The following is a 19,901-nucleotide window of genomic DNA, read 5'->3' as shown; positions in this document are numbered from 1 at the left end:
ACACACGGTGGAGCGCTGTGGGAGTAGGAAGCGTTTGTGTGTGGGAGGACGGAGGTGACAGTGATCGGTGTTGGGGAAGCTGAGAACCGCCAATTCGAGCTAACGTCAAGCTAACTGGCTGACACCAACCTGACCCGGTTCGGCGGAAAAACAACCAGAAACGACACCTGCTTTTTCGAAGGGTGTGACAAAAATGCCGAGGAGGACTTCTGGTTCTGAAACCGAACCGGATGTATTTACATAATTCCCCGTGTTCAGGAACAGTCCAGGTTAGCGAGCTAGCATCACCTGGTTCACAGTTAATGACTTATTAATCAGTACATTGTGTTTTAGCGGTTTTGTGCCTCTCTAACTGGGGGATTTGACCCGAACGGGACGGTTCCATTGGACTGGGAGTTCTGGGATGAGGTAGTAGTTTGTATAGTTTTAGGATCACACCAGATCTGGGAGATAACTATACAGCCTACTGTCTTTCTCAGGGCGACTCAAACCCACCATCATACGAAGAGACAGCTGGAGTCTACACATCCTGTGTTGTTATGGTAACCAATCCGTATTCTGCTGTTTTATTACTTATTAATCTGTGTTTTAGTATATTTATATTACCTTGTTTACATTTCCCCTCGCTGTCAACATCAGTGGTGTAGAAAATAACACATTTGGTTTCATTTATAAACAAATAATCTCTGCTGCAGTTTTCATTGAAGTTGTAATTAGAAACGATTTCAAAATTGAATTTTTCACTGACATGACTAATTTAGATTTATTTTATTTAAAAACAGGCCTAACGCAAGAAGCAAAAGGAATTTTTTTATTGCATAATAAATTAAAACCAATTCAGTCTTTTCTTTTCTGTGTGCAGAATTTACTGTTTTCTCTTTTCTCTCTCTCTACCAAAAACTCTTCAGTCTGGTGTTTTGGTTTCAATTAACCATTTTTTTGGAAGGACAATTTTGTTTATGGAGACTTTAATATTCATTTTATTTGTTGCTTTTGTTCTGTTTGTTTATTTTTTGGATATTTAAAAAATGTCTTCCAGGCTCAGTGTTAAATATAGTAATATAATGGCATTACTGTGCCATTGTATTACTTAAAAATGATCTCAAAACAACATTATTGTTTATCCCAATAATTCTGGAACAATTTATCATCCACAAAAAGATATTGTGACAGTTCTACTTAAAGATAATTACATGATAATAATTAATATTTATGCTTACAGAGTTTGTCGTTTTTAATCTGAGAATAAGGAAAATAACCGAGTTAAAACGCTTTCAAAACATGTTACTTTTCTCATTTTTAATAAGTTAAAAAAGCATTCAGTAGAATGCTGAAAAAGTGATTCTTCCTAGTTTTTATACTTTAATGAGTATTAAATAAAAAACATTTTCACTAGTCTTTCAATACCTTATTAATCCAAAAGAGAAACTAAATGATGCTGTACATTTAATTTTCTTTAGCATCGTTGTAGATGATGATGGCTGTAAGCAGGAATTATGTCCTGCAGCAGACAGTATAACAGTTATTATGAAAAGGCCTCTAACTGAAGACACAGTTAGTTTATAAGCTGATTGAGGGGAAAATTCAAACCTCTGATCAGTTGATTTATTATCTTGACGTTATCGATTCTTCTGTTGTTTTGATTTTGACAGTTAATTTAATCTTTTATTGTTTGTAAATGGGCTTTTTGTACCAAATGCTAGAAATTGTTCTTGCTCTGCTCATTGTGTGTGCTGCCAGTCAACAGTCGGGTTTTTGAAAGTAACTGATTTTTAATGTATTATTTATCTTTTGTCAACGTTTTCAGAACCAGAACTTAACATGGGAAGTCAAGATTTATTAGTTCATTTGCTGCTCGGCTCAGGAACCAGATTCCTGAAAACCCGACGTTAAGAGTACTGTTTAAACCTTTACTAAAAGTATTATTTGCATCAACTTCCTCTTACAGAAAAGCTTATTTTTAGTTTATTTTTGGTGCCTCTTCTCTTGCTGGCTTTTACTGCAAAGGCTTTAATGTATTTCATGCCTTTTAATGTACTTTTCACCGGGTTTTTTTGTAAATCACCTAAAAAATAAACTGGCCTAATGTTTACTGAAACCAGAATTATGTATTGTCAGTTACTGCAGTGAACCCGGAAGTGTCGGGATGTGTTTTATAGCTGAGCAGCGGTCAGATGGAATAAAATCAGGTCAGAAGTCAGAAGCACGACTCGCTCCTCTGAACCAACATGGGAGCGCGATTCTTATTGGACGACGTCACTGCTTTCAAGGAGGCGTTCCCGGAAGCTTGTAGGGATTGGTCAGCTTCTAATGACGACAAAGAGTAAAAATGTGAGAGTTCTTACTCCGCTCGAAAAATATAACATATTTGAAGGTTTTTCAATGACAGGTTTATGTTTACATTTTAAATTGGAGCAGATGCGTAAATATAAGAATCCCAAAATAATTGTGCCCTTTAATTTGATTGTAAATGTTTTTATATGCGCACAAAATCTGCATTTTATCGTTTTGTTATTTTAACGAGGGTGCAGCTGCATAAGACTAGTTTAAGCTAAGTTTGTTTTTGGTGCCTCTTCTGTGCCAGACAATACATTTGATTGTATTGTCTGAAACACAAATCTGAACATATCAAAGTTAAATTCCTTTTAATAGAACTTTTGAAGTTTATGTGTGTATTGCTGTATTATTGTAGTATTGCAATGTGATATTTGCTTATTTATATTCTTTGCTTAATCTGTATTGTGTGAACCTATAAATATATAAAATTTTACAAATTAAATTTATTAAAAAATATAGCAGAGAAACGCTTTTATGTATTATATGTTCACACACACACACATCTATCTAATATTTACACTATATTGTCATAAATAATTTATTAAAAAGTAAATAAATAGATTCTGTTACATTTTTGTTGCAATTTTTGTAACAGTTTCACAAATATATAAACATGCCAACTGACCCTTCTACAAATTATATAAACTGCACTTCCTCTGAAATATTTGTTGAAAAGTTTTGTTAATCTTAAGCTGATAAAAATAGAATTTTTTTGTCATGTAATAATAAAATAATACAACTTTAAACGGACGTTTAGCATTTGCTGAAACATAATTTTAGTTTTTACAGATCTTTTTAAACGTTTTTTATTATTTTTTTTTATAATATAATTTAGTAATAATTTCATTCTAAAAATGAAATGCCACTGTTTATTGTATGGTACCCATTGAACCAACCTGTTTCAGTGAGACTTTGGGTCAGGAGTGAGCCATCGGCTCATAGACGAGCTTTGATGTGACGTCACTGTGTGTCCGGAGCAAACATGGCGCACATTCGGAGTTTGAAGGTGAGTTTAGAGAAAATAAACGCGTCTCTTCTCCGTCCCTGCAGCATTTCAGCTGCTTATATCGAGCAAATGTGACGCTTTAAGCTCTAAGCAAGCTTCGGCTGCAATGTTAGCCATTTTTCTCTTCCGGTCAGCTGATTTCCGTCTCGTTTAGTCGTTTAACGGAGTTCAGCCATCAGTTCTGCTCATGCTTCTTTTGCCAACCTTCAGATTTTCCCATTCAATTCAATTTATAGCTTCTTATATGGCCATTTTGTTATTAAAAGTTGGTTAACTTATAACTAACTAACTAACCTGTGTGTTTCTATGTTGCCATGTGATGAAGAATTATTGTTTTACACTCTATTATATAAGATTACAGCTTAAATCCCTACAGATTTCCCAATTTTATCTCCAGCTAGTTATTATTGCTACCTTGAACTCAGTAATTAATATCCTAAAGTACAGGATTTCATACAGTTTCTGTGTTTGATATGATGTAAAGCACTTTGAAATAAATGCCTTGCTGCTGAAATGTGCTATACAAATAAAAATTGATTGATTGATTGATTGATTACTGGTCAAAAATCAGGTCGATAGAAGTAAGTTCCAATATAATTTTATATATTTTACATCTGTCATCTTAAGTTGTCTAAAATTGAAACAATTAGTCACGATTAATGGATTTTTTTTTAAAAATTGTCAACTATGTAAGTAATTGATTAATTGCTAACAAGAGTATAAAGACTCAAAAAAGGCCATTTTCTGAAAGAATAACACATTTAGAGTAGTAATTAACACAATATTGCACAAAAATGTTGCATCTATGATTAAAAAAAAAAAAAAAAAACTTTGTAAATATGTTCTACCCAGAACTACTCAACTGGCTTAATTTTAGCTTCATCTGGTTCAAATTCCATAAAAACAACAAATCTATTCACGTCTAAGTATTTTTAGCTGCAGACGCATCCTGTCTGAGGCATTTTGTTTAAAATTGAGTGAGAAAAAATCTGAATTTTATAGTAAAAATTAAAATTTACTACTAAGCTACACAGAATAGTTACCTAGGAAACGCTGATTTCTGGCTCTCCTCCTCCACCAACTTGAGTCATTCTTTTATTTAGTCTTTAAAATGTTTTGTTTGTTGGATTTTGTAACAGCTGGCATCAGAGTTACAGTGTTCATGTTGACGTTGGGCAGGGCATGGTCGGCCTGGTGACCGGCGGGGCGTCCGGTTTGGGTCGGGCCACGGTGGAGCGCCTGGTGCAGAACGGAGCGTCCGCTGTCATCGTGGACCTGCCCTCCTCCAATGGACAGGAAGTGGCTGGCAGTCTGGGAAACCGCTGCGCCTTTGCTCCTGCAGACGTGAGTCGGAGAAATCCACATCCTGTCAGGCAGAAAATGAGCAAAGATTAAATATTAATTCTGTTAATACTCAAGTACTTTTGAGTTAAACTTATTTTTTAAATGTGATTTCTTAGGTTAGCTTTAATATTTTCCTTTTTTAAATGAGTAAAAGACAACGTTGTTTACTTATTTTAAAAAGAAAAGTGTAAGAATAATCAAATACGCTGGGGAAGTTTTGAGTTTTTGATTTTGGATGGAATATTTGGTACATTAATTACTTTATCAAGCAATAGATTTATTTATTTATTGCCAATTTTATTGCCAATTTATTGCCATATTCTCAGTACGTCAGTAAGTAAAGTTGTAATTTCCCCACAGTCCAGTAGGTGGCAGACTTTCTTTTCATTTTTGAACTTGTACTTTTTGCCAAATGGTCTATAGTTCTTAAATGTCTTTAAAAAGTTTGTTGTTGTAACTCAACTCTGTGATTTGTTTGATTTATGTAACAGATCAGCACAAAATATGTGCAGTTGAAGTAAAATTATATATTTTAACAAATAAATCCTAAAAGCTTGGTCTGAATTGGTATTTCAATCCTAAATAAAATCCAATGGAATAAATTGTGTCTTTAAAACATGTTATTAATAAATTGTGATAGTAACCTGATGCTGCCATGTTAAAAGATGATTTATTTCCTTATTTGTAAAATTGATGGTCAACCAAAGATGGTCAACATCTCATAACATTTTTTTATTATTTTTTGTGTAAGAGTTGTTATAGAATTACTGCTTCATTCTTGTAATATAGCAACTTTATTTTGGTAATATTATGACTTTTTTCGTATATTATTTCGCTCTCATATAGGCCTGTCACGATAACAAATTTTGCTGAACGATTAATTGTCTCAAAAATTATTGCGATAATATTGTTTGAAGACCTTTTTACACTGATGTAATGGAAATGACGTAATAATGCATGTGATTTCTTGCCAAAGGTAGATACACTTTATTTTCAAAAGAACACTTAAAACTGGAACTGATAAACAAAATAAACAAAATAAACAAAACAACCAAAAACAAAAATAATAGGTAGCCAATCAGAAAGCTTGGATTCCCCTCCACGGTTTCTGAGGGGAAATTACGGAGGGGAATCCCAAACAGCTGACACGGCGCAACCCGAAGTCCAGCGGACATTGGAGATGATATGTGGAAACAACATTAATGTTTATTCAACATGCAAAGAATATAGAAATGACAAGAGGAGGAGTTGGAGCGAAATTCCTACCGCAGTTGATAAACCCGGCAACTTTTCAGCTGTTCTTCGTTAACGTGACGTAAATAGGTTCTAATGATTTTCATTCGGTCAGGACTTTACGCTGACACTAGCCACATGCATTGCAGGTAGATTGTAGTAAAGCATTGATTAATGCCTGGTTTTAAAATGAGTTAACTGAACTTGTAGCCATTATTTTGTGCCCATTGTTGGACACCACACGGCAGGACCGAACCCGATCGAACCGTTATACCTAGGATTTCTGTCGGCTAATGTGTGGTCTGTCAGGTTTTGAAAATGGGCCGACAATCGGCTGACAGCTCTAAGATCGTGTTGTGTGCGCTGGGCTTTACACTAAGGAAATGAGGAAGGGAAGATCAGTGGAGAGCACCGGAGTTGAGCCTTTTTTTCAATCAGTGTCATTAACAGAAAGAGAAAAAGGCCGGAAGAGACGATAATACCGATAATTAAAATGACGTCGATAGTTTTAATTTATCATATGATTAATTGATTTATCGTTTATCGCGACAGGCCTACTCTCATATTATTACTTTATGCTTGTGATATTATTACCTTTCTGTCATACAACTTCCTGTATTGTTATGACCTTTACTCTTGTATTATTACATTATTCTAGTTAGTATTATTGTTTTATTCTGCCTTCATTTTCATAACATTCCTTTTTTGTTTTACGACTTTATTGTCGTATTACTACAATTTTATTCTTGTAATTAATTTTTTTTCTTAACCTAGCCATAATACTTCATCGTAAAATACAAATGCATGCCACGTTTCATGTTTTTAATTAGAAAGCTATCTATATTTTTCCTTCCACTTCACAATAAAGCTTTAATAAGTGTTGTCCTATTCCTTAAAAGTCCAACAAAACACATTAAATGTGTTGATAAAATGTGGAAAAGTTCATTAGGTGTGAATACTTTAAGAACCAGATTTTCTTGTTTTCAGGCGTACATTGTGTCGTTCCCAGGTTACGTCCGAGGCAGACATGCTTTTGGCCGTGTCTCTGGCCCGGGAGAAGTTCGGGAAGTTGGACCTGGCAGTCAACTGTGCCGGCATCGCTGTGGCTGTAAAAACGTACAACTTCAAGAAGAACGCCCCTCACAGCCTGGAGGACTTCCAGCATGTCATCAACGTGAGGAGAATAAGAAGAAGACATTCAAACATCTTGTTAGTGAATGTTTTCTGATTCATGCGCGTTCCGCTGCTGCTGCTGCAGGTAAATATCGCAGGAACCTTCAACGTGATCCGCCTCGCCGTGGGGGAGATGGGGAAGAACGAGCCGGACGCAGACGGACACCGAGGCTGCATCATCAACACCGCCAGCGTGGCAGCGTTCGACGGACAGGTGGAGCTTTACATCCGTCACCTGCAGCTACAGAACCCGGCTGCTGCTCCGTTTCTCAGGTTTATCGTCTTCTCTCTCTCTTTGAGGTCGGACAAGCGGCATATTCTGCTTCTAAAGGCGGCATCGTTGGAATGACGCTCCCAATCGCTCGAGATCTGGCGCCGATGGGCATCAGAGTCGTCACAATCGCTCCTGGTTGGTGTTAGGACAACAAATCTGCATCATAAATTGTGTTTCCTGTAACTGCGTTTCCATTACAGATGTGCACAAAACTTTATTGACCTACGATGTTTCCATTAAATAAGAAACACAATTAAAATCAATCAATCAATCAAGTTTATTTGTACAGCACATTTCAGCAAGAAGGCAGTTCAAAGTCATAAAAGACACCACACAGTCAATAATTGTGAAAATCAGTAAACATTATATTTTTTTCCATCATTGCACATCAAAATGTGGATCTGTTTGTTCATGTGATAAATCATTTAAAAACATGGCGGCAATAAATGTAAACAGTTATGAGAGATGTATTCATATTTCAGTAAGAGCTCTAGCACTTGTCATCTCAGCTCAAAAACATTTTAGTCAAATATGTGAGTTTCCATTAAGTGAGTTTATTTTCGTAATTCCAATTTGTGCAACTTTATGCACATTGACCATATAGTTGCACAAATTGGGATTATGAATATAAATTTGCTTAATGGAAACATGGCAATTTTGGTAAAACACGTTTTTTGATAAAAAGGTTTTGTTTTAGGTATTTGAGGTATTTTTTCAGCTGTATGGAAATTAATGTAAGAAGACATCAAGAATCCTGTTGTCTTCTTCATCTTTTCCACTGGTTGTAACATCCGGTTGTTGATCACATGACTCGATGGTGCGACAAAAGCGTTTCCAATGCAATTTTGAGAAAAACACCAATTTTAACACAGCTATAAAACAACTTCATCGTTGTGCAAAAACCTTCTTTTTTTTTTTTTTTAGAAATTGCCATTTATTTTTATAATTCCAATTTGCGCATTTATACGGTCAATTGAAACAAGATTATTGACTATAAAATTGTGCAAATTGGAAAAAAAATTTGCTAATTGGAATTACAATATTTTCTAATAAAGTCATGTTTTTTGATAAAAAGTTTAGAGATGAGATTTTTTTTCTGCCATGTAGAAATTTATGTATTTCGCAAAACTACAATAGCAACACTTCTTTTCTTTTTTCTTTTTGAACCACCGGATGTTACTACTGGCAGAAAAGACTCCAAGACATCATCTTCTTCTTCTTACCTTAATTTTGATACGGGTGAAAAACCACCTCATTCTAGCACAAAAACTTTTTCTTTCCTTTAAGCAAATTTATTTTTGTATTTCCAATTTGCTCAATTCTATAATGAATGGAAATGCAGCTATTCCCCATAAAATTGCACAGATTGGAGTTTCCATTAAACTAATTTAATGGAAACTTTTTTTCTCTAAAACGTTTTTGTGTGAGTTTAGCGCAATGACTGAAATATGAATATATTTCATATGTGTTTACATCCATTGCCGCCATAATTTCCAGTGATATCATGTTAACGAGCTTATTCACATGTGATTTTAATGGCATTTTGTTACTTAATGGAAACACTGTAAAGTTTTTTGATTCTTTACCAAGGAAACGCAGCAACAGTCTGATGTGAACCTGATGGTGAATATTTCCTCAATCCCTCCTGCAGGATTGTTCGCCACTCCTCTCCTCGCCAGCCTTCCAGAGAAGGTGCGCTCCTTCCTCTGCCGCCAGGTGCCCTTTCCTTCACGCCTAGGAGACCCCGCTGAGTTTGCCCACTTGGTGACCTCAGTGGCGGAAAACCCGATGATCAACGGGGAGGTCATCAGGCTGGACGGAGCTATCCGCATGCAGCCCTGATCAGCTTGTCTGGGTGTGAAACTGTGAACCTTAGTATTTGACTTTGTAGAAAACAATGATTATAAACTCTCACTTGAATCTGTGGATCTTTATATTAAATTTTTGTGGGTCTCAAAGTGTTAGAGTGTACTTCATGTTGAACATTACAGAAATAAACATATAAAAGAATTCATTTATTATCTCAAAAGGTTTTATTAGCGTCCCAAAATTTCTCAAGTGTGAAATTTTTCATGTGCATCCAGCTTTTTGTTTTGAGTTGTGCATTAATATTGAATTCAACCTATTGGAAATTTGTTAGGAAAAAGCTCTAAAAGTTGTTAATAAAAAAAAGCTTTATAGGTCAGTGTAAAGTTGGGCCGGGACATTTGTGTTAATTTTGATTAATTACATAATTACATACATGTGGCGCGTAAAAAAAGACGGAAAAAATCGTTCGGAACCTTTCCGTCAGATTTACGGGGGGACAGTAAATCTGACGGACAAGCAACAAATCGCTTCTCTTGGCCCATTAGTTAGTTTCTGCTTCAACAAACAAATGATTGAACGCTGTTAAAGACTACTGTTGTGTTCAAGTTGCGCTAAAAGGAGTTAGCTAATCAGCGAAGCTAAGGCTAACATAGCATCTCAGTGCTAAACATGTAGCAGCAGCAGGCTAACGTCAGCGTCCACGGTAAGTATTTTAAAACATAAGTTTCATGAATGATCAGGGATTAATGAAACACTTTAAAGCTTAATCGCTGTAATAGTAAATTGCATCAATCTGGTGATTGAACAACCTAAATATCAGATATTAAGTGCGACAAGCTGTCATTAGCCCCTTAAAGCTCCGGGGTATGAGACACATTTATTCAAAAAGAGGTCTTGAATCCAGCAGTTATGTTTGCATCTTACTGGTTTTAATAAAAGGGAATAAAAAAAACATACAGATTCAAAACAAACAAGTGACGGTCAAAAGACTTGTACAATGAGAAGTCTATATAAACTAATTAGTCAACAGCCAATCAAAAGGCACCACGTAATTAGCTTAAACAGGATTAAATTACAGATCATTTTCAAGTAGAGCAACACAGGAAGCTCTCAGAAACATCTCAGATAACAAAAATAACACATTGTATTAAGTTGATATTATCTATGTATGGCTCCTACACAGATTAAAAAGAAATCTTTATTCGTGATCCCATATATCTATTTATTCAATAATTAAGCAACCAAACTTTTTTATTTAATTGAAAATGTTGCTTATTTTATTGATATATGGTTTTCAATAACGTCCAAAGAATGATCATGAGAAAAACATTGTTTTGACTACCACAGTTTGATTTCAAACCCAGTGCCTAAGAAAGACACGCCCATTTTGCTTCCAAAAGAGAAGCCGGTTCCCAACACTTTAGCTTCCAGGCTTGTCAGACTAACAGAAACCCCAGTATCGACTGCCAGACCGACTTTAGCCTTCAGTGGACCAGCGGAGGCAGAAGCACCTGCCAGCTCTGCTCTGGCAAAAGCTGAGGCACCCAGTAGGTTGGCGTCGGCTCCTGCACTGGCGTTGGGTCCTTTAGCTTCAGCTTCAAACACGCTGAATTCAGCCCGAGCTTTGCCAACTCCAGCTTCAGCGTAAACTCCTGCTGCAGGAAGAAGCTTCCCTAGTTTGTTCTCCGGTCCATTTGCATACTTCCTTGTTCGTGTGTAGGTAGCTTTAGCAGAGGCGTCACCAGGACGGTCAAAGGTGTCAATCATTTTCAGTAAGTCTGCACCACAATGAACAGTTGCTTTAGCTGCTGAAGTTTCATAACATCTTAAGTGTAAATATCCACATTTAAAAAAAGAAAAACCATGTAGTTTCTTAGAAATACTCTACTAAATTATTAAATGGTCCACTCCTAGGTTCTAGAAACTTGACATTTAAACTTTACTGGTATTTCAAGAAAATCAAAATATTACACGAGAGAACAATGTGATTGGGTTTAATAAACAAATTTTAAATAAATAAACTGTATTAAATAATGAAATGAAGATTCCCTGATCAATCATATGAACCTGCTTCATTGCAGAGAAAATGTTTGCATGAACTTTTCTGCAACTCATAAAGTACTATTTGACTGCTGTAAAAATCCAAAATGATTCTTATTTCCTGTCTTGGTTTTATTTTTAGTACTGGTGGAAATACTATTACTGAAACCACAGCGTACAATTACAGCCAGACAGAAGGACCTATAACAATTGGCACTGATTGTTGTGGTTGCTATTGGTGTTAACTTTAATAAATGTCTGTTGTTTTCCACAGTTTTTAAAATAACTTGCTATGGGTTAAAAGGATTTGGGAACCCGCTTACCTGCCATCTTTAGGATAAACTGATTCCTCCTGAAAGAAAGGAGCAGATTAGACTTGAATTTTGGAAATGAATTACATTTTTATATTAAATGCTCATAAATTTACATTATCCGGTAATATAAGCATTCATGTTAACAAGCACGGCTTGATGAAAGTTAAACACCAAAAAGTAAAAATGAAATTGAAACTTCTATTGCTAAATAACACGGCACTATTTAGTCACTTACTTCAGTGGTGATGCTCAGATGTCAAAGTGCTGCTGCTTTCAGTTAGGGTGTTTAAGTAGGGCTCCTGTTCATCCGGTGTATCTGAAATGGGCAACAGTCTTAGGAAGTGACACAAACTGAATCTGAAAGAAAGTCTGTAGCAGCTCTCAAGGGCGTAACAATCAACAAGGATAAGAAAGTTGCTTGTTGTTCTTTGTCTAAATGTTGAACTTGGTAGCAGAATAGAGTGGAGATTCCAAGGCAGGAAATTTGTGGTTTCAAACTCGGCTGCCTCGGTCTTTCTTTGTGAAGTTTGTCTGTGTGAGAACTGGTTTCTACTAGAACATGGCCACTACTGCCGGGAACGACTGGCAACCTCCTCCGGCATATCCTTGGAAACGTAAGGGCATTCCCAAACCAGAGACTAGTTGTTAATCCAGATTTACCTGGAGGTGCTTCAGGTTCTTCTTTGAAGCACCTCCTATGGTAGATGTCTGGTGTCAACAGGGCCAAAAATACAGAGGCTTGCAAAAGTATTCATACCCATATATCGTCACATTACAACTATAAACATAAAAAAATCCTTTGAATTTTATGTGAAAGACTAACACATGGTGGTATATCTGGAGATAAGAATATAATTAGTAACTATAGACCAGTGTCACTTCTCTGTCAATTTTCAAAAATACTAGAAAAAGTTTTTAGTAAAAGGTTGGATAATTTCATTGAAAAGCAAAACATTCTGACTGATTGTCAGTATGGTTTTAGAGAAAAAAGATCAACTTCGATGGCACTGACGGCATTAACAGAAGAAATTATAGACAATATGGATAAAAAGAAATGTGCAATTGGTGTATTTCTGGATCTCAAAAAAGCTTTTGATACCATCAATCATGACATGTTATTAAAAAAACTGGAAAGGTATGGCATTAGAGGGGTGCCATTAAACTGGATTAGGAGCTACATTGGAGAAAGGAAACAATTTGTAGAATTAGATGGTCAGAAATCAGACGTACTCAACATAACTTGTGGAGTTCCGCAGGGATCAGTTTTGGGACCCAAATTGTTCATTTTGTATATAAATGACATAGTCAAAATATCAAATCTTATAAAATACATTATATTTGCAGATGATACAAGTATCTTCTGTACCGGAGAAAACATTCAACAACTCTCTAAAGTGATCAACACAGAAATAGAAAAATTACAGCATTGGCTCAAAAACAATAAATTATTTGTAAATTTAGATAAAACCAAATTTATGATATTCGGAAACAATAAAAAACAGGAAAATAATCCAATTAAAATATCAATTGACAGTGTTAATTTAGAAGAAGTACATGAAATAAAATTCTTGGGTGTCACATTAGATAATAAATTCAGCTGGAAACCACACATCGGACAAGTAAAATCTAAAATAGCCAAGAGTGTTGCTGTTATAAGAAGAATTAACTTCGTACTAGACTATAAATCTTTGTTCATTCTATATAATACACTCATTGCACCACATCTGACATATTGTGTGGAAGTCTGGGGGAATACATACAAAACAAATTTACAGCCATTATACCTCTTACAAAAACAATCCATCCGAATATTACATAAAGTGGGATACTGGGAACACACAAACCAGTTATTTATTAAATCAAATATACTGAAATTCTGGGACCTGGTAACATTTAAAACTACACAATTCATGTTTAAGGTCAGACATCAAAAACTTCCACACAGTATACAGGAAATGTTTGCTGACAGAGAGGGTGGTTATTATCTAAGAGGTGAAGGATATTTTAAAAAACAACATATTAGAACAACCAGGAAGAGTTTTTGTTTATCTGTGTGTGGAGTAAATGTCTGGAATGGATTGAATGATGAGTTAAAACAAATTACAAATGTAAACCAATTTAAAAAGCTGATTAAAGCAAAGCTCATTTCAAAATATGCTGTATAAGATGTTTAATATCCAATAGGCTATAATGTAATTGATGATATAAATAGTACTTAAAATAATTTTGTATAAATTGAAATTTATACATGATGAAAAAATGGAAAAATTTTTCTTTTTGATGTTATGACAGTTCATTGTAAATACATTGACAAGTAGGAAAGGGGCAGGACATTATAAGATGTATCTTCTGCCTGCTCCTTTTCGAACAGAAAATTTTGCATGTCACATGGGCATAATAATTTGTTTCATATTTTATTTCTTAAGTTTGTTTCATTCCATTTTATTTTCTTTTCTTTTTGATTGTTTTAAAGTCTGTTCGAAATAAATAAATAAAAAATAAAAAATAAATACAATAGTGAACTAGAAAATAAGTGATTGAAGACATTTTTTACAATTAAAATTCTGAAAAAATGTGATGTGCAAAAGTATTCAGCCATTTTCTCTGAGTGCAACACATTGCCTGATGGCAATACAGTCCACCTGTGTGTAACTTAGCCTCAGTACGAATACAGCTGCTCTGTACTTTTACACAATCGTTAAAGGTTAAAGGCTAACCTTGATACAATAGCCGATAAGCTCCTAATCACAGATCTGAGAGTGAAAGAACTGAACTGTGATGGTGGATGTAAAGGAAGGCAAGCCTACAGCAGAGCTGTCACCACTCTGTGTGAAGCCATCAAAACAGCTTCCCAATAAAAACCAGACATGAATGTTTTATCTGCTAGGATCCACAAACTTAAAGAACCTGTTGATGATCACCTCCATCTGGAGAAGGTCCTTAAAGAGGATATCATGCTTTTAAATCATTCCTTATCACGTTTAAAATCATTAACTTATATAAAGTAAAACTGCAGTATTTTGGTCTGAATTCTTCGTTATTGTAGCTCCGCAGGCCCCTCGTTTACCTTTGTTCTGTTTTAGAGCAACTCATGACCTCAGGAGACCCTGCTGATTCAATCATTTTAGATTTGTCAGCAGGTTTTAACACTGTGAATTATGAGATTTTATTATATCGCTTAAAGCAGTCTGACACGAAGGGAATGACTCTGCAGTGGTTTAGGTCTTACCTGTTTGGCAGAAACTGCACCTTTGTCTGCGTAGGTCACTTTTCTCCCTCTTCTGCTCCTCTGAAGTTTGGCGTTCCCCAAGGCTCCACTTTAGAACCTCTTCTCTTTCTAGGCCATTGCTAGGAAATACAAACTATTATTTCACTACTTCGTAGATGACAACGAGTTGTATCTCCCACTAAAAGCTTGAAGTATTCAGTCGGTTGAAATGATCCTAAACTATTGGAGAGATGTCAACACTTGGATGAAGATAAACATTTTGTGTCTAAACAAAAACAAGGTCATACTAATTTTCTTTGGTAATTCTGACCTGCTGGTGGGATGTAGCAGAGCTGTTTATTCACTTGCTTGTGATTCTGTCAGGAATCTTTGGGTTATCTTTGACGGTACCTGCTCCTGCTGGCTCAGGTAAATAATAGGATTAGCTACCATAAGCAGATGATACACATTACAATGCCACCGGAATATCCAGCATTAAGAACAAACTTCCCAGTAACATCTAGAGCAGAGGTTTGTGCATGTTTATATATCTTTAGTTACTATATATGTGTATGTAACTGGAGAAAACAACATTATGACTGAAAATAGAGTTTCTACCAGACCACAGCCACGACTGCAAGGGATAACCAAAAACAGATGAATTCATGTCTCTGCACAGGTTTCCAAGAAATGGAAAGTGAAAGTATGAACTTCAAGTTAATGTGTGAAGTCCATCATGCAGTCGTTAGCACATGGATTAAAGTTTATCTTAGCTGGATTTTAGATATGCATCACCACATTCAAGTTCTTTAAAAGACATTCGTTGGTTAGGTTTTAGTAAAACATCAACAGAGTCCCTAACTTCTGTTGATATATAGAGCATGGAGCGACAACTGTTACAAGCTGGGAATATCTTAAGAAAGTTGTTTTGACGTATGTATTTAACTTTTTATTATTTTCATCAAATATATCAATGTTAGCTGTCAATTACTGGAAGATAATGTTTAGCCTGTTCTAAGTAGGAACATTTAAAAACTAAAGTGCAAAGGAGGGAGAATATTGGAAGAAAATATTAGTAATTTCTTTAAATGTGAAAAAGTTAACTATATTTTTAACTAGTTGCAAAGCTGTCAGCTGGCCTGACTTAGTGATTTTAGCACATACTGTGATTTAAGGACTGCAACAGACTGGCGAATGTTTCGTCTCTCAGCTGAAAGGTTGGCTGGAGAAAGGCACCAGCAGCCTGCTGGCCCCACTAGGGACAAGGGTGTTAGAAAATGGATGGATGTGATTTAAGGAAGTTTGTTGTAGTAACAGTGTAGTTATTTTATCTGGCTACATGATTGCGTTAAAGTCCGTTCAACGGCAGAGTCAGAAAACGTTTCTGCTCGGTTTGCCACTGCGATAATCTCATCTCGAATGAGAACAAAACAGGAGACGATTGTAGATTTCAGGAGAAAACTGTGTTAGAAAAACAGTCTTCATTCAGAAGCTTCTTCAAATTCACTGTAATACAGACTGCTACAGAAGATCTTTCCTGCCAATTTTCATCACCAGCGGCGCCAGATTCAGTTTTGAGATGGGAGGCCGTGTGGCTTCACTATTGTTACGTCAGTAGCAAAGCATGTTTTTTAAAACAAAAAAACATTTTCTAAATTTAATTTCTCTTTGAGATCAATTAAGTCCTTTTTTAATCGACTTAAAATATGTTTTAGATATGCACATCATCAAGTACAAAAACTATATTTTCCATTAGAACTAATAGCTCAAAACCAACATAATACAAATAAAAACAAAAATCCTAAATATGAAATCTATGGACCAGTGAGTCATCAAAGACACAATCCACCTATGAACCCCAACATACAAAATCAACTGAACGCAAATAAATTAAAATAAACAAATATTAGACCAATTAGATAATTGAATTAAGTAGCAGTTTATTGATAGTACATATATTTCAAATATTTCATTGCAGTTGGTGTGTTTAAAACTGGGATTTATTCTGAGATCCTTATAATTAAATCATCAATTTGCATTCAGTAACTTTATACATTTATATTTGTAAACTGAAATCGAAACAAAATAAGATCTAAAAGAAGAAAACTGTACCAACAGTTATCACAACAACAGCATCAGTATTACAGATGTTCCAGTTGTGAGGTACTTTCCTAACACAACCAGGAAAGTACCATCATTTTATATGCATAAGTTTCAGGGAAAATGAAAGTAAAAGTAAAAGTATTGCCTTTGGGTTAATGTGTACATCGTGAAGAGGCAGAGACATGTAAAACTTATTTTATCTCTGGGTATTACATATCCTTTGGAATATTTGAAATTCAGTAAGCAGTAACAACTGGACTAATAGCCTAATTTCTTTGTAGAATGTTGTGATATTCACAATAATCAAGTCAAATAAAAATATTTCATAAAGTATTTAACAAGTTGTCTGTTACAGTGGCAATTATATAAATTTAAATGAATTGAAAAGTAAAATAAAAAATGCATTTGTTTGGTTGTCTTTTGCAACTTGACTGAACTGACAGAAACAAATCATTTTAGGTGCAGATTATGTGAGCGTGGACAAAAGTAGATAAACACTCATAAATCACAAATCAGACAAACTGGTTAATATGGGGACAGAATTTGTTTTGATTTTAATCTATGTAAGGGGACTTTTAAAAGAGCAAATATGGAAAACATTTTCTGACCTATGACACGCAGCATTCAAGCTCACTGCCAAAAAGGGACACGCTCGGCCTTTCACCAATAGTGAAGCCGGTTCCCAACACTTTAGCTTCCAGCCCATTTGCACCAACAGAAACTCCGGTGTCGGCTGCCAGACCAACTTTAGTCTTAAAGTCTCTGGCCCGGGAGAAGTTCGGGAAGTTGGACCTGGCAGTCAACTGTGCCGGCATCGCTGTGGCTGTAAAAACGTACAACTTCAAGAAGAACGCCCCTCACAGCCTGGAGGACTTCCAGCATGTCATCAACGTGAGGAGAATAAGAAGAAGACATTCAAACATCTTGTTAGTGAATGTTTTCTGATTCATGCGCGTTCCGCTGCTGCCGCTGCTGCTGCAGGCAAATATCGCAGGAACCTTCAACGTGATCCGCCTCGCCGTGGGGGAGATGGGGAAGAACGAGCCGGACGCAGACGGACACCGAGGCTGCATCATCAACACCGCCAGCGTGGCAGCGTTCGACGGACAGGTGGAGCTTTACATCCGTCACCTGCAGCTACAGAACCCGGCTGCTGCTCCGTTTCTCAGGTTTATTGTCTTCTCTCTCTCTTTGAGGTCGGACAAGCGGCGTATTCTGCTTCTAAAGGCGGCATCGTTGGAATGACGCTCCCAATCGCTCGAGATCTGGCGCCGATGGGCATCAGAGTCGTCACAATCGCTCCTGGTTGGTGTTAGGACAACAAATCTGCATCATAAATTGTGTTTCCTGTAACTGCGTTTCCATTACAGATGTGCACAAAACTTTATTGACCTACGATGTTTCCATTAAATAAGAAACACAATTAAAATCAATCAATCAATCAAGTTTATTTGTACAGCACATTTCAGCAAGAAGGCAGTTCAAAGTCATAAAAGACACCACACAGTCAATAATTGTGAAAATCAGTAAACATATTTTTTTCCATCATTGCACATCAAAATGTGGATCTGTTTGTTCATGTGATAAATCATTTAAAAACATGGCGGCAATGAATGTAAACAGTTATGAGAGATGTATTCATATTTCAGTAAGAGCTCTAGCACTTGTCATCTCAGCTCAAAAACATTTTAGTCAAATATGCGAGTTTCCATTAAGCGAGTTTATTTTCGTAATTCCAATTTGTTCAACTTTATGCACATTGACCATATAGTTGCACAAATTGGGATTATGAATATAAATTTGCTTAATGGAAACATGGCAATTTTGGTAAAACACGTTTTTTGATAAAAAGGTTTTGTTTTAGGTATTTGAGGTATTTTTTCAGCTGTATGGAAATTAATGTAAGAAGACATCAAGAATCCTGTTGTCTTCTTCATCTTTTCCACTGGTTGTAACATCCGGTTGTTGATCACATGACTCGATGGTGCGACAAAAGCGTTTCCAATGCAATTTTGAGAAAGACACCAATTTTAACACAGCTAAAAAAACCACTTCATCCTTCTGCAAAAACCTTCTTTTTTTTTTTTAGAAATTGCCATGTTTCCATTAAGCAGATTTATTTTTATAATTCCAATTTGCGCATTTATACGGTCAATTGAAACAAGATTATTGACTATAAAATTGTGCAAATTGGAAAAGAAATTTGCTTATTGGAATTACAATATTTTCTAATAAAGTCATGTTTTTTGATAAAAAGTTTAGAGATGAGATTTTTTTTCTGCCATGTAGAAATTTATGTATTTCGCAAAACTACAATAGCAACACTTCTTTTTTTTTTTTTTTTGAACCACCAGGTGTTACTACTGGCAGAAACGACGAAGAAGACATCATCTTCTTCTTCTTACCTTAATTTTGATACGGGTGAAAAACCACCTCATTCTAGCACAAAAACGTTTTCTTTCCTTTAAGCAAATTTATTTTTGTATTTCCAATTTGCTCAATTCTATAATGAATTGAGCAAATTGAGCTGCATTCACCATTTATGGTGAATGCAGCTATTCACCATAAAATTGCACAGATTGGAGTTTCCATTAAACTCTTTTAATGGAAACTTTTTTTCTCTAAAAGGTTTTTGTGTGAGTTTAGCTCAATGACTGAAATATGAATATATTTCATACAGTATGTGTTTATATCCATTGCCGCCATAATTTCCAGTGATATCATGTTAACGAGCTTATTCACATGTGATTTTAATGGCATTTTGTTACTTCATGGAAACACTGTAAAGTTTTTCGATTCTTTACCAAGGAAACGCAGCAACAGTCTGATGTGAACCTGATGGTGAATATTTCCTCAATCCCTCCTGCAGGATTGTTCGCCACTCCTCTCCTCGCCAGCCTTCCAGAGAAGGTGCGCTCCTTCCTCTGCCGCCAGGTGCCCTTTCCTTCACGCCTAGGAGACCCCGCTGAGTTTGCCCACTTGGTGACCTCAGTGGCGGAAAACCCGATGATCAACGGGGAGGTCATCAGGCTGGACGGAGCTATCCGCATGCAGCCCTGA

At 35.8% G+C, this 19,901-nt stretch overlaps 2 protein-coding genes across 2 annotated transcripts; both read left to right on the top strand.

The window, feature by feature from the left end:
* The first annotated feature begins 3,257 nt into the window (after window positions 1-3,257).
* On the top strand, window positions 3,258-9,381 carry hsd17b10 (hydroxysteroid 17-beta dehydrogenase 10). The gene is made up of 6 exons (XM_023337596.1): window positions 3,258-3,343; window positions 4,523-4,687; window positions 6,930-7,094; window positions 7,179-7,307; window positions 7,394-7,502; window positions 9,019-9,381. Exons 1-6 carry the CDS (start codon window positions 3,320-3,322, stop codon window positions 9,207-9,209), a joined length of 783 nt encoding a protein of 260 aa, XP_023193364.1. The 5' UTR covers window positions 3,258-3,319; the 3' UTR covers window positions 9,210-9,381.
* A 2,708-nt stretch (window positions 9,382-12,089) lies between these two features.
* LOC111608152 (3-hydroxyacyl-CoA dehydrogenase type-2-like) lies at window positions 12,090-19,901 on the top strand. The gene is made up of 5 exons (XM_023331308.1): window positions 12,090-12,144; window positions 17,560-17,732; window positions 17,823-17,951; window positions 18,038-18,146; window positions 19,711-19,901. Exons 1-5 carry the CDS (start codon window positions 12,090-12,092, stop codon window positions 19,899-19,901), a joined length of 657 nt encoding a protein of 218 aa, XP_023187076.1.

Source organism: Xiphophorus maculatus, chromosome 1 (genome assembly GCF_002775205.1).
Source record: "Xiphophorus maculatus strain JP 163 A chromosome 1, X_maculatus-5.0-male, whole genome shotgun sequence".
Classification (NCBI taxonomy): domain Eukaryota; kingdom Metazoa; phylum Chordata; class Actinopteri; order Cyprinodontiformes; family Poeciliidae; genus Xiphophorus; species Xiphophorus maculatus.
This window is presented reverse-complemented; position numbering and strand designations above follow the sequence as displayed.